The following is a 14,912-nucleotide window of genomic DNA, read 5'->3' on the forward strand; positions in this document are numbered from 1 at the left end:
TAGTTTTATTTTGTTACATAAACAGTCACCTTTTTTTTTCTTAACAAAAAAAAAAAACAAAAAAAATGAGAATCTTATTGCGGGCGGATACTCATGTATCCTTTGCCATACCTGCGGATGACACAAAACCCAACCGTGCTTTCACCTTTTCTCAGGTGCGTCAAATTTAAAAAATGTACGCTTTTTTAAACTACGTTGTGTTCTTTGTTTATGTTTTCAGCTTATGGCCGCTTTAACCGTTTCCCTATGCTCCATGGTTCTCGGCTTTACCGCTGGCTACACTTCACCCGCTTTGATTACCATGACCGACCAATCAGTCACTCCTTTTGAGGTCAGCCCACAAGCTGTAAGTGTTTTGAATAGAAAAAGCCATACCTTTCTAATGAAACCATTTCCTAATCAAAGGCTTCCTGGGTAGGTGGCATCATGCCGCTGGCTGGTTTGGCAGGTGGAATATGTGGAGGACCGTTCATTATGTTTTTGGGCCGGAAAACCACGATCCAGGTCATCGGAGTGCCTTTTATGACGGCCGGAATACTGATTGGATGTGCTATGAATGTGTTTATGGTTTTGAGCGGACGTTTCTTGGCCGGATTCTGTGTTGGTGTTGCCTCGTTGGCTCTTCCCGTTTACCTGGGCGAATCTCTCCATCCGGAAGTTCGTGGCACTTTGGGGCTGCTCCCCACGGGGTTGGGTAACATTGGCATTCTCGTGTGCTATGTGGCCGGTGCCTTCATGAGATGGGACCACCTGGCTTTTTTTGGTGCTGCTCTGCTCATTCCATACTTCATTTTGATGTTCTTCATGCCGGAGTCGCCGCGATGGTATGTCGGCCGAGGACGTGAGGACAATGCCCGCAAATCGCTCATCTGGCTACGTGGCAAGGATGCGGATGTGGAGCCGGAGCTGAAGATATTGGTGCAGACCCAGGCAGAAGCCGATAGTCAAGCCAATCAGAATTATGTGGTAGAGCTAATGAAACCTCGAAACCTCAAACCTTTATCCATTTCTCTGGGTCTGATGTTCTTCCAACAGTTCAGCGGCATCAATGCTGTCATTTTCTATACGGTGTCTATTTTCAAGGATGCAGGATCCACTATAGATAGCTATGTGTGCACAATTATTGTGGGCGTGGTGAACTTCATGGCCACATTTGTGGCCACTGCACTGATCGATAAAGTTGGCCGGAAGGTAGGATTTGAGTAATCAAGTTTACTGATTATACATATTTGATTCTTTTTCCAGATCCTTCTGCATTTTTCGAACTTTGCCATGATCCTCACTCTGTCGATTCTAGGCGCCTTCTTCTACTGTAAGGATAATGGCCCGGACGTCAGCGACTTGGGCTGGTTGCCCTTGACCTGTTTTGTCGTCTATGTCATTGGCTTCTCTATGGGATTTGGACCAATACCCTGGCTAATGATGGGCGAAATCCTGCCGGCCAAAGTCCGCGGTCCAGCTGCCTCAGTGGTGACATCATTCAATTGGGCCTGCACCTTTATTGTTACCAAGACCTTCCAGGACATGATTGGTGGGTCTTTGAAAATTTCATTTGAAACATTTTGATGGTAACTTCATTTTTCTGCAGATTCGCTTGGAACTCATGGAGCCTTCTGGCTGTTCGCCGCCGTGTGCGTCGTTGGAGTATTCTTTGTGATATTTTTTGTGCCCGAGACGCGTGGCAAGACCCTGGAGGAAATCGAGCAGAAGTTGACGGGCACCATGTCCGCGATGATTAACTTTAAGCCTTTGCCCATGAACATGTAAACGTCCTTTACCAGGGTCCACAGAAAGAAATAAAATTTAGTTCAAAAATATTTGAAAAAATATTGTTGAAATATATTTAAAATTATTTTTGTTTTATTAAATTCAACAAATGGATATATTTAAATATTTTTCAGTGTTTATCACCCCTATAACCCCCTTAAAATACAGTCCAAACTCGTCTTCCAGTTTCAAATTAATATAAAAAGCCGAGTATTTAATTGAAATGTTTTCGCTGGCTTTTATTGTTGTTTATGTTTACATTTCACACTTTATGTTTAATTATAATGTTAGCAGAGGTCGAGCGGCCACCACAAACATCTTTCGTGGGGTTCGACTGTACTTACTACTGGGAAGTGCCAAAACCGAAATGCCTAGCAATTGTTGTTGTTTATTATTATTAATTTTTTTTCAGTTCATGTTATACCTTAATTAAGTGCTAAAATGGCCTAAAATCGAATCCAACAGACACTAGTATCTATTTGATTAGTTGTGTGTGGGTGTGTGTGTGTTTTAACGGTAATGACGCCTTAACTATAACGTCATTACCGTTATCAATCGCAAGCCACTCAAAGGCGCAAATGTTATCAGCGGGCGCACAAAAGGAACAACAACAGATTTAAAATACACACAATCCGAAGCAGAATCGGCCGATATTATTCAGCACAACGCTCGGGCATCCGCCCGTTCTCTGCTCTCCAGGGGGCCTTACCTCCCTCCCACTCTACTTCGTTAGCCCCTCCCCTCCCCATCGGTACTGTAGGGATGTGAAGGCAGCTGGCTCTCTTGGAAGTACAAAGAATTACTAACTCTGGCCATGATAATAGATAATTTAATAAATAATAAATTTATAGATTTTTTCAAGTACAAAATATTTTTAAAATTTAATTTTATAAACCTTAAAATCAACTATTTTAATATATAAAATGTTTATTAATAATTAAATACCTAAATAAAATATTTAAACACCCCTTGATTTTATTTTAATTTGTCTCCTAGAGAAGTTAAGATATTTCTCCTATTATGCTCCTAATTCGTCGCCCTACACTGTGCAAAAATCTATATAAATATATAAAATCTAAAATTTTTGTTAATAGTTAATACCTAAATAAAATATTTAAACACCTTTTGATTTTATTTAAATTTGTCTCCTAGAGAAGTTAAGATATTTCTCGTATTATGCTCCTAATTCCTTGCCCTACACTGCGCAAAAATCTCTATATATGTATATATATAAAATCTATATAGTTTTTGCAACACAGGGCAGTTGAATGCACCCCGGCTTGCTTATATGGCACACAATTGATAAGAACTCGAAAGATTCTCTGAATCCAATTGTAATTCATACCCCTTATGTGTGTGTCATTGCTATTTTCTGTTTATGTGTGGGAGTAATCATAATAGCAAATAATTAGTATTGATTACAGGGCTCCTCTATTGATTGCCATGATAGACAAATCGCCATTTATGTTATGAATAAATAAATTGTATATTTGGAAATAATAATGAAATGGTAGCTGAATCTATAATGGATGTAATATTTGAAAAAAAATATAAAAATATTTTTCAGAGGACTTCTAGGATGTGTCATACATCCTACAGTGCGTATCATGTCCCTATATCCGTATAGATGTAAGTGTGGGTCTGCGTGTGATAGCAGCTTCTAAAAATAAATCATACGCATCAGAGGCGTATTGACGTTGGAGATTGGATTGGCACATGTATTTATGGTTCGATGCATTGGATCCCTTCAAGGGCAGGTCGTTCAGGCAAAGGGCGGACTCCCACCCCCACACCCCCAGTTCTTTTCAAACAATAATTTCTACAAAAACAAGAAAAAGAATCAACTGCAGCAGCTGGGAGCTTGAAGAAAAATATTATCAGAAAAATGCATTGTAATGGAAGGTAAACAGGTGATTGTGCAAAAAAACTAAACAACAATTATATTTGCCAACGTGCTCACTGATCCGGAATTTCCTTTGCTGAAATGTATATTATAATAAGATTCCTAATTAGTTTATTGAAAAATTATTTTTAAACAAGTTTCAAAAACACGAAAATATAAGGGTCTTTCGCTTGAGGACCTTCCTTATGACTATTATATTCTTATAATTACATCCCTCTAATAGATAAATATTAAGAGTACCTAGATCGAAAGTGATGTCCCATAATGCTATGGGAAGCTATGGTGTTAAGGCTGCGTCACACATCGGAAATAGATATCAGATACGATTTTGGCGCGTATTAATGTGCTATTTGCTATTTCAGTTACCACAATTACTCCAACAGGCTGATCAAATATTAACCAACTTGAGGACCATGTGAGCTCACTACGTCACAACTGATGGGTTCTTAAGGGTGAATATTCGGATGGGGTGTAGGGGGGGAGTGTATCAAAATGATAAGAATGTCCCATGTCACTGACAATGGCCAGACATTGTTGTCGCAGAAATATCCGCCACCGGGAACTTTCCTCTCTAATCGATAACGAAATAACAAATAAGGCGTATTCACTTTTATTTATGAATCAAGATCTTCGGCTATCGTGGCGTCGCATTGCAGTAGAATATCAGATATATATTTTTAAACTGTTCCCCAGAGCTTTCCAGCTGGCGCTCAAAAAAAGCTCCACGAAAGTTCATATGAAACGGTATTTGTAGCTCAAGTCTGTGGTGGGGACTTTTGATGGGAAATTCTTTAATTACTTTAATTTAATAATTTAATTAAAATGATATTCCTAACCTTTCAGATCACATAATTTTACAATCTTATTAAATTCAAAAAAACATCTAGTACTTCATGTTGGAGTTTTGAGAATTTTATTAATCTACCTATTTTAGGGAATGCTTATTTCAGATCCTGTTGGTACGCAAGTAATCCTCCTCCTCGTCGTCGTCGGCATCCTCTACCACACTGTACGAGCTCTTGCCACCACCCTCCTTGGCCAAATGCGTTTCAAAGAACTCCTCCACCGTGTCCGTGTTCCATTTGGGTCTTTTGGATGGTCTGGGGGCTTCTTCTTCATCCATCATCTGGTTGAATTCTTGTATCCATTTTCTACTGAAAGTACAATGTTAAATTTAAATAATAGTTTATTAATGAATATTAAAATAATACTTACTTTTTCTTTAATTCAAGGTTTATTAAATGGACCTTTACAGTGGTAAGAGATGCAATAAACTTAATTGCAATCTGTGGTTTTTTGAGGTCATTAATTTTGAAAAATCCTTCCTCCGCATCCGAGTGCAATTCATTGCACAGCTTCGCTCCCAATAGCTCAAAGCGGTTCGAGTTCAAGAAGAAAAGCTGCATATTCCATTGGGGGAATGCATTGAACAGTCGTTTGAGCATGCATTCTACGCTGAGAATCTGAAATTATAAATTTTTTTAATATATAATATGATATTTTTGCAATATATTATTATTTTTACTATTTACCTCATCAAAATATCTGTGCTGCAATTCTTCTGGCACAATTTTCTCCACAAGATCTTTTGTTTTCCCCAATAATTCCAAGAAGTTCGATTTGTTGAAATTTGGGACCATGAAGAGGTTATTGAATACTTCTTCAAAGTTATTATTCCTCTTCATGGTATTTGTAAAATGGTTTAGGTCGTAAATTACGGGAATACCCATACTCTGGAGATAGCTAATAGCCGTCATATTCGCTGCACATTTATTAGCTATTGCACAAACCAATTTATGGTGCAACGATGGTTTTTTTAACAGAGTGTTGTGGACTATTTCCACACCTTCTTTTATTGATGCAGAGCCAAGTCGATTTACTCCTGTTGTCATCTGGAAATTACATTATTAATATTATTAAAAAAGGGTATAAAACAATGTATATAAACTATAAAACTTCGGCCGGAGCCGAAGCTTATGTTATTAGATATATATATTGGATCTTATATAGTCGGCCAACTGATCCTTACGAAATCGCAGATCGGCAGATCGAATTGTTTCGCCTTAAGAAGAATCCATAGAAAGTCCCATCCTTCTAGCTAAAAAAACAACAAAGTTATCCCATTTCCGATCAATCAGTTATATGGCAGCTATATAGTTGACCGATCCCGGCCGTTCCTCACTTTTGACCAAAATTATAATACCCTCTGCAAGGGTATAAAAGTATAGAACATAAAATAGATTTATTTACTTACAGCTTTTAGATATACAATTTGCAAGTCCCCTTTTAACGTGGAGAACGCAATCGAAAATATTTTCCATTTATACAACTCCTTTGGGGCATTCTGTAAAAAAATAATAATCAAGAAATATGTACATATGTAGGAAGAAGAAAGGAAACATTTTTCAAAAAGTACTTACTTGCATATCTTTAAGATGGAATACGTCGAATGCAAAAAAAAAGGGCTCCGCCAAGTCTGCAAATAACTTGAAATTACTGGTGAACAGGCAATATCCCTGTTCCAGAATGTCTTCTTTATTTTTCATCCAGGCATCAAATGCATGGGTGAATCCTATTTGAAAATTATTCAATTCGCGTAAATAATTCATGTTGTTAGTGGTGAGAAATGTTGCAAATGATATTGCCACATAATTTTCGGTATCGCGTGTGGTAAGTTTCACCCACATGGTAAGTTTCGCAACAAGCAGCAGCGTCGTTTGAAGCAACAAATTTTATGATGTTTTCTCAAAATACAATTGGTGTAAGTTTATAATTTTAATTTACATTTCCGATATATATATATATCCGATCCGATATATATATGTATATAATAATATAAGCTGCCACTGCAAGGGTATGTACATATATCAACTTCGGCTCCCGAAGTTAGCTTTCCTCATTAGTATGATACATTTTTAAATTACATTTTTCAGAATTTCTACTTTATTTCTTCCAACGAGGAAATGTTAAAAACGATTCGTGAGGAAATCATTAAGAATGGGTCATCAAAAAACGTGCCCCGCCCCCCGGATTCCGCGGATGCATCGGCTCCAGAAGTGGCCAAAAAGAGGCAAGAAGTGGCCAAAAAGAGGCAAGAAGTGGCCAAAAAGAGGCCAGAAGTTTCGCCGGAGAGGATCGCGGTAACTCCTCGGAGGTCGCCCAGTCCCCTTGGAGAATTAAGTAATGTAATGAGTCCTTTGCCGAATCTTCCGAGCCCCCCCCGTGCAGTGGAGGATAATTTAATTAATTTATCGGCCACGCCTCCTCGCAAAAGAAGGAGGTTCCACCCCACAATTTTTTGGAAGCCGGAATCGCACAAGGACGGCAGTGGTCGAGAGTGGACCACATTAAAATATCAATGCGAAATTTGTTTTAAAATTTGCCAAAAACCGAAGGCATATGAGAACCACATAATGTTGTGCAAAAATGATTGCAAAACAGTGGCTTGCAAGTGGTGCCCCTATGTCCAAAAGTCCTCCAATTTGGGAAATCACTGGAAGAGGTGCATAGGGGGGAAAAAATTGTATATCCCCATTGGGGAACAATTGAAGCAGCGGAAAATGTGGTCCGAAATGAAGGACACGTCGGGATCGAAATCGCAAGTGGAAAGTGTGGCTAGTGTGGCATCCAGCTTTCACATAATCCTGCCCAGCTTCGACATTAATCTTGTCCAGCTTCGACATTAATCTTGTCCAAGCTTCGACATAATCTTGTCCAGCTTACAACAACTATTTTACAGAATTTCCCTGGTTATTATTATCTGCATATACATACATATATTATCTGTACATATATATATATATATATATATATATATTTTGATTTTCGTTTTAGTGTTGAAAATTTCTCAAATTAAGCTGTTGAAAGTGTTGAAAATTTCTCAAATTAAGCTGTTGAAAGTGTTGAAAATTTCTCAAATTAAGCTGCTGGAAAAATAAATTTTTTTTCAATTTTTTTATTTCAATTTTTTACAATTAATTTGTGTTACCATTTAAACAAGCGCCAGCAAGAGAATTGCTACAATTTGTTGCATTATTTTGGCTAAATTCTAATAATTACTCCAAGTCCACGTCGTGTTTACAATTTTCTTAGGCTAGAGATGGGAGTATTGACCTGATGTCAGTCCAAGCTACATTTTTATGCTTTTTATTTGTTATTTTATTTGTCTTAACGTGGATAGTCATCTACGAAGGTGATAAACCACACCAGCTAAAAATTTTCTGTGAAATTTCAATAAATGATAGTACAATTTAAGCTATTTTTTTAACAGAGCGCCAAAAATCATGCTTCACAGTAACTGCATTGTAACAATTAACATAACAGACTGTGCAGCAAGAGTTTAGGCGCTCTGTTAACAGAGTTTAAATATAATTTTTTAACACTTTCATTACTTGCATTTTTTGTGTAATAATCTACCAGTTATGTCTCTCTTAATTACCAATTTACATAAGACGCTTAAGTCGTTGAATGCTTATGCAAAATAAATGAAGGACCTGTTTTATCGACCCATTTTTTATGGGGCTATTATACAATGAACATGTAACTTTTCATTAATCGGTCTTGGTATAGATTGGCTATTCATCATTTACTCTTGCAGAAGATGACTATAATTATTTGCAGTTATTTGCAGGACGTTATTGACCTCCCCAGGCATTTTCAACATTTTGATGGGGATCCCCCACAAAATTTAACAAAAAATCTAAAAAATATTTTGTTCCCAGATTTTGATGCAGATTTATGGGGAATTGATCCTCAAATCGTTTAAGGTATTCCGCTTAAGAATCTGATGAGTTTTGGCCAAGATATGGCCTTGGCAGTGGGCCACATTGTCTCCCCATCCATTTTCAACATTTTGAAGGGGATCCCCCAGGATATTTAAAAAAAAATGTCAAAAATATTTTGTTTCGAAGGGGATTCCTTTTCTTGATATCCCCAAGATACAAAAGAAGGATTGAAATTCAAGGCAGGTGGGGTTGTTTTGCATAACCATCTGATTATGAAGGTAACTTTCGCGCAGCGTCGCTGCGAGGCTGCAATTATGAGCTTTTAAATTTAAATTCAAAATCTAATCACGCCGCACACGCACAATCTTTTTTCGAGTCTCTTTCTTCGGGCTTCGAGAGTAAATCCCCCGTGTAACGAGCGGGCAGATAACAAGAGAAGTAACGATTGGGTCAAGGTTGCCATTACCCTTCTTTTGGAGATAAAGCGAACGTGTGCCATAAGATGCGAACTCTGAAGACTGGGAGGGGCGAAGAAACACCACTCGAACAAATAAGTGAAGGTCGTTGACCAAATGCAGTCTTGGTAGAAAGAGAGGGGGCCTAGCTGGAGAGAAAGAGAGGGCTGGCGAAGAATTGCAGTAACGAATTAGTGTAAAAGTTGGGCTATAATTGGGGTACTACTATATAGGAGCTCAACTGGACAATGGGCAATTAGCGAGAAAAAAAGAAAACCAAAATTGGAGCCTAAATTTGATTATGAAATAGAATGGGCATGTAAATGCTATATGGCGAGCCCCTTTTCTTCCGCGTCTTTCGCTGTTGTTTTTGGAGTTTCTCAGTTTTTTGTTTTTTTCAGTTTTTCAACAAAGCTGCATTTGCGAAAAATAATACCTGGCTTTGTTTTAGTTGATGTGTTTAGTCGAATTGTTGGTATTGCCACACGATGGATTTTAAAATAGCCAACTCGAAGCTAAGTATGTTTTCAATTTAATGACTGCGAGTGATTGCACAAAATTCCAGGCAACCAGGCATTCAGTCACTCAGTCACTCAGTCAGTCAGTCAGTCAGTCATACATAATGCGCACTCGCGAATACTGCAGATACAGTAGTATCTGTATGTACCATGGTGGTATCCACAAGATACATGGCTTAGATACATCCAGCTAGTCAGGCAGTCAGTCACGCGGCTAGATCCCACAGGCAGACAGACCCCAGGGGGCTATAATCACGCTCCTCCGATCCGGGGGCTACCAAAAAGAGCCACCAAATTGCCAGTTGTGGCAGCCAATGTGTGCTTCGAACTCCTAGACTTCACTAAAAATAAAATTATCCATTGCTACTAACTATGATGCCAAAATAAAACAAACTTAAGGTCACTGAGAGAAATAATTGGAATAAATTTAATACAAGTATAAATAATACAAGTCTAAAGGGATTATCTTTAAAGGAATAATATTAAGGATATGATAAGTATAAGTTGGAATATAAATATACTCTCTAAAACTCAATACTTTTCTTTCAAAAAAAACATAAGACAAACATCTATAAATATGAATCTTAATAATCATTAAAAATTTAATCCTTACTAGTAAAGTTTAGATGTAAAATCGATCATAAATATTCAGTATGTTTTCGGTTCGGGTGTTATAGCCTTTTGAGGTTCCGCTCGCCAAGTCGAGATGACCCCATAAAACCGAATAAGCCGAGATCAAATACATATTGTAAGATGAAATATATCAAATAACCAAAACGCATTGTGCTGTGGGGTTTAACCTTCTTATTGTCTCTGCCACTTACCACACAGAGGGGTTTCTTTGGGTCTTTGGGTTGCAACGCCATTTCAGCCACCGCCATTCGATTTCAATAGCCCGCGTACATTTGCATAATCCCAGCCTCTCAAATCAAAAATATTTATATATATATATGGTATATACGATATCATATATCGCCAGGTGTGGGTCCAATAAAAACGGAAGCTTCGTCTTAGCCATTTTTGGCCAATATGATCCGTGGCGCTGGAAATCAAAGAGCCGCTGATTTGTTTGTAAATATGTGGGTTTGTGTATCGCAGAGAGGTTTCCACTTCCTAGCTATTGTTTGGAGGATAACGACCTGGTTACCTTGTTGTAATACATCTCTCTTCCTCTATGCAGTCGAGACTCCTGACCATCTATATTTATATATAGATATATCCATTTCCCCCCCTCCCGACTGATGGAAACTGAAACCGAAACAAGTTTTCATATAACACCAAACACCGTTCCCCCAACTGACTTTTCATTACTAAGCCCGAACCGAAAGGCAAACCGAAAAGAGTTGCGAATGCGCCGCCGCCGCCTCGTTGCGAGATATATAGAAAGACAAGACAGTCCAATTTTTCGGTGTATATAAACCGAGTGCAGTGGCACAACGATTCAGTCCCAGCTTGGATCTCGTTACCCGTGCAGTACAGCGAATCGTGGAGTAATTGTTCCCCCGTGAGACGTCGAATCAGCAGCTCAACAATGCGAATGGTAATACCCATATCCATCTATATATCCAAAGGATATTCAGCATTAGAGTGTTGTGATGAATCAGAGTGATGTAAAATCGTATCCCTCATTCCAGTTCGTACTTCCTTGTCTCGCCGTGTGCGTGGCATTGGCCCACTGTGGGGCTGTGGCTGGCGAGGAGGCCAACAAGGCCGAGGGCGATACCAAGACCGTGGAGAAGCGGGGTCTCCACCTGGGCGACTATCATCACTACCAGCCCCATCACGAGCACATCAAGACGGTGACCATTGAGAAGAAGGTACCAGTACCCTACACCGTCACCAAGCACGTTCCCTACACCGTCGAGAAGAAGGTAAGAGTTCATCAGAATCTTTAGTTTAGAATAGTTCCTGACCAAGAACATCTTGACCCACCATTTACTTAGATCCCCTATGAGGTGAAAGTGGATGTGCCTCAGCCCTATATTGTGGAGAAGAAGGTACCTGTCCATGTCAAGGAGTACGTGAAAGTACCCGTCCATGTCCCCAAGCCCTATGAGGTGATCAAGAAGGTGCCCTATGAGGTGAAGGTCCCGGTCGACAAGCCCTACGAAGTGAAAGTGCCCGTGCCCCAGCCCTATGAGGTCATCAAGAAGATCCCCTATGAGGTCAAGGTGCCAGTGCCCCAGCCCTACGAGGTGATCAAGAAGGTGCCCGTGGAAGTGAAGGTCGAGGTTCCCGTGCCCAAGCCCTACGAAGTGATCAAGAAGGTGCCCTATGAAGTGAAGGTCGAGGTGGAGAAACCCTACAATGTTGAAGTGCCCAAGCCCTATGATGTTGAGGTGGAGAAGCCCTACACCGTGTATGTCGAGAAGAAGGTGCCCTACGAGGTGAAAGTGCCCGTCGATAAGCCCTACAAGGTGGAGGTAAGCATGGTCTAGGTCTACGGTTATCCAAACTCCTATTTATTTATCCAAACCCCTTTTCTCCTACCATTTTTCCCGGCCAGGTTGAGAAACCCTATCCCGTCCATGTAAAGGTGCCCGTGCCTCAGCCCTATACCGTTGAGAAGAAGGTTCCCTACACCGTTGAGAAGCCCGTGCCCTATGAGGTTAAGGTGCCCATCGAGAAGCCCATCCCCGTCTACTCGGAGGTGAAGGTGCCCATTCACAAGGAGATCCCAGTGCCAGAGAAGTACCACGTCGAGGTGCCCATCTTCAAGCACCACGAACACCACCACGAGGATCACCACGACCACCACCATGGACACTACTAAGGATCGCCAGGATGATGCCCAAAGCAAGATCAAGCACAGAAAGCGAGCACAAGAAAAAGGAGGAAGTAAAAATGATGGTGAAGAAGGAGGAGAAGAACGAACAGGAAGGAGAAAGAGACGCAGCAAGCGACACACTAACAGCAAGTCCATCTGTATCTCTCAGATGCATCCACGCAGCAACGTTGAGCTGGACGTTGAACGGGTGACACGAGCGGGGGAAGAAGATGATGAAGAAAGGATGTAAAGAAAGTAGAGGAGGAGAAGAAGAGGAGCCAGAGCAGAAGAGGGAGAACCAGCGGGGAGTAGCAGTAAGAGGACAAACTAACTAGCTACTCCCAGTATCGAGATCTGGCGGAAGTCTCCCTATGGACTTCCGCATCAGTTTTAAGCCAAATGTGTTAGTACTTTTATCATTGTTTTAGACTCTATGATTTCTATTTAAATTATAAGCTAAAGACACACCGAAAAAAAAACACCAGGCGCAAATTAATGGGTTTCTGGGTTTCTGTCTGGGAAGTGAAAGTGAAAATTAACCAGCCAGCCATGGCCGAAACCTCCACGAATCACGTAACACCACTGTTGGCAGTGAGGAAAATGAAAACAGAAAAATGAAAAATGAAAATGAAAGAAAACCAGTTACAACTAAAGCTAGTCTAGTTGTGTATTCTTGTGGCCAGTTCATTATGCAAGGAGCATTGCGATCCGATCACTGATTACATCATCGGACTGCCAAATTAATTGCAGGAAGCACTCGGCCAACACTCGTTGAAACTTGGCAACTTTTTCGCAATTACGCTGCGGCCTGTCATAATGGCTAAAAAATAGCAGACAGGGGGAAAACAAATTCATAGATTGCCAACAAATTGGTGTCTGCACGTTAAAAAATGGGCCACTTACTTTTCAACTAAAATTAGCAATCATATTAGTCATTTCAAATATTTTCCAAGTATTTGAAAGGTTATAAATATCTTTAACTAAAATCTAATATTTATAATTACTTATTTCATTAACTATGTCGTCTTTAATTCGTTACTGAAGCGGAATTGCCGCCAAAGAAGTACGGGGAAAAACACATAAAACCGCCACACTTCAAGTGCGCAATGGCCTCGTTTTCGCGGGGGGCAGTAATTGTAGCGCATAGCCAAATTGCTGCCTATTTTGAAACATCAGTCGCTGCAATTACAATTACAATTACCCATCAAGTACCCACTAATTGCGGTTTGATGGTGTAATATTTGCCACTTTTGCTAAATTTCAAATTTTCCCTCGCAGCCAGTAACAGCGTTGTTAACATACCGTTAACAGAGTTGTAACCGTCAGGACAGACCTGTTGCTGGGATACAATGGTCTATTATTTATAACTAACAAATATTTTAAAATATTACGTGCCTATGATATTTCTTATTTTTCGTGCCTATGATATTTCTTATTTTTCAAAAAATAATTATAATCCAAGAATCTCCAGATGACTGGATTTGAAAAGAGGAAAACAGAAGTGAGAGTTTAAATTTCCCTCCTATACTTGCTCGATAGACCGATTATTTTGAAACCAAGCGAGGTCACAAACCAAAAACAATACAATTCGACTAAATCCAACTAGAAGCCCACTCTAAAGGGCAAATATTCAATAATGTGTAGAAAAATAAAGAATATCTTCTATTTTAATTCAAAAATCTATAATACAATATATATATATTATTTTTATAACAAAACATCGATATATTGATATTTTGGCATATAATCAACAACCCTAGAGTGGTCACACTGTTTTATCCGCAAAGTCATTCCGGCGTCAAGTCACTGTCATTTATTTATTCGATTGGGATTTATTAAGGAAAATAAAATAAAGTAAGCGTCCTCTGTGTGTTAATTCAAATCGAACGGTAAACAATTAAACCCATATTTCAGAGAATCATGTTTCTGACCCGCTCCGAGTACGACAGAGGTGTAAACACCTTCTCGCCAGAGGGACGTCTCTTCCAGGTGGAGTACGCCATTGAGGCCATCAAATTGGGATCCACTGCTATTGGAATATGCACTCCAGAGGGTTAGTGGTTGTTTTCATATTGCGGCTCCTTTACTTATTGCTTTTGTTAAACAGGCGTCGTTTTGGCCGTGGAGAAACGCATCACATCGCCACTGATGGTCCCTAGCACTGTGGAGAAGATTGTCGAAGTGGACAAGCATATTGGATGCGCCACTTCAGGACTGATGGCCGATGCCCGTACTTTGATCGAGCGTGCCCGTGTGGAGTGTCAGAACCACTGGTTTGTCTACGACGAGCGCATGTCCATCGAATCCTGTGCGCAGGCTGTGTCTACCCTGGCCATCCAGTTTGGCGACAGTGGGGAAAGCGATGGCGCTGCCATGAGCCGTCCGTTTGGAGTGGCCATTTTATTCGCCGGCATTGAGGATGGGCAGCCGCAGCTTTGGCACATGGATCCATCTGGCACCTTTTTGCGTGACTCGACCAAAGCCATAGGATCAGGCAGCGAGGGCGCTCAGCAGACCTTAAAGGAGGAATATCACTCCCAGATGACACTGACTGACGCCATTAACCTGTCGCTTAACACTCTGAAGCAGGTTATGGAGGAGAAACTGAACTCCACCAATGTCGAGGTGATGACCATGACCCCCAAGGATAAGTTCTACATGTTCAAAAAGGAGGAGGTGGAAAAGTACATTAACGATATGGCGTAAAGGCGCAAATACTTTTAATTGGTTAATTTCAAACGTAAATGTGAATAAATGGATTCTAAATCGATCTGAGAG

General features: G+C 40.0%; 4 protein-coding genes and 1 long non-coding RNA gene across 7 annotated transcripts; 4 read left to right on the forward strand and 1 right to left on the reverse strand.

Moving 5' to 3' along the window:
- Positions 1-5: 5 nt before the first annotated feature.
- Positions 6-1,827, forward strand: LOC6495958 (facilitated trehalose transporter Tret1-2 homolog). Its single transcript, XM_001959896.4, has 5 exons — positions 6-155; positions 221-346; positions 406-1,191; positions 1,246-1,531; positions 1,589-1,827. The coding sequence occupies exons 1-5, from the start codon at positions 66-68 to the stop codon at positions 1,765-1,767; spliced, it is 1,467 nt and encodes a 488-aa protein (XP_001959932.1). The 5' UTR covers positions 6-65; the 3' UTR covers positions 1,768-1,827.
- A 2,437-nt stretch (positions 1,828-4,264) lies between these two features.
- Positions 4,265-7,808, reverse strand: LOC6493413. Of its 3 annotated transcripts, XM_044715245.1 has the most exons (6): positions 7,659-7,808; positions 6,091-6,242; positions 5,925-6,014; positions 5,203-5,562; positions 4,886-5,133; positions 4,265-4,824 (listed from the first exon to the last, which is right to left on the reverse strand). In XM_044715245.1, the coding sequence occupies exons 2-6, from the start codon at positions 6,214-6,216 to the stop codon at positions 4,617-4,619; spliced, it is 1,032 nt and encodes a 343-aa protein (XP_044571180.1). In that variant the 5' UTR covers positions 6,217-6,242; positions 7,659-7,808; the 3' UTR covers positions 4,265-4,616. The 3 variants fall into 3 exon arrangements, with proteins under 3 accessions (XP_044571180.1, XP_044571179.1, XP_044571178.1); XM_044715244.1 differs by lacking the exon at positions 7,659-7,808 and having other exon boundaries at positions 4,265-4,821; positions 6,091-6,357; XM_044715243.1 differs by lacking the exon at positions 7,659-7,808 and having other exon boundaries at positions 6,091-6,357.
- LOC116654795 lies at positions 6,340-6,892 on the forward strand. Its single transcript, XR_004310017.1, has 2 exons — positions 6,340-6,431; positions 6,604-6,892. It is a non-coding gene; the product is annotated as an uncharacterized LOC116654795 (long non-coding RNA).
- A 2,947-nt stretch (positions 7,809-10,755) lies between the features above and the next one.
- On the forward strand, positions 10,756-12,385 carry LOC6495959 (MAGE-like protein 2). The gene is made up of 4 exons (XM_001959898.4): positions 10,756-10,907; positions 11,002-11,238; positions 11,311-11,790; positions 11,874-12,385. Exons 1-4 carry the CDS (start codon positions 10,899-10,901, stop codon positions 12,138-12,140), a joined length of 993 nt encoding a protein of 330 aa, XP_001959934.1. The 5' UTR covers positions 10,756-10,898; the 3' UTR covers positions 12,141-12,385.
- Positions 12,386-13,878: 1,493 nt separating this feature from the next.
- Positions 13,879-14,904, forward strand: LOC6495960 (proteasome subunit alpha type-5). Its single transcript, XM_014908076.3, has 3 exons — positions 13,879-13,988; positions 14,049-14,187; positions 14,242-14,904. Exons 2-3 carry the CDS (start codon positions 14,055-14,057, stop codon positions 14,838-14,840), a joined length of 732 nt encoding a protein of 243 aa, XP_014763562.1. The 5' UTR covers positions 13,879-13,988; positions 14,049-14,054; the 3' UTR covers positions 14,841-14,904.
- Positions 14,905-14,912: the final 8 nt, after the last annotated feature.

This window comes from Drosophila ananassae, chromosome 3L (genome assembly GCF_017639315.1).
Source record: "Drosophila ananassae strain 14024-0371.13 chromosome 3L, ASM1763931v2, whole genome shotgun sequence".
NCBI lineage: Eukaryota > Metazoa > Arthropoda > Insecta > Diptera > Drosophilidae > Drosophila > Drosophila ananassae.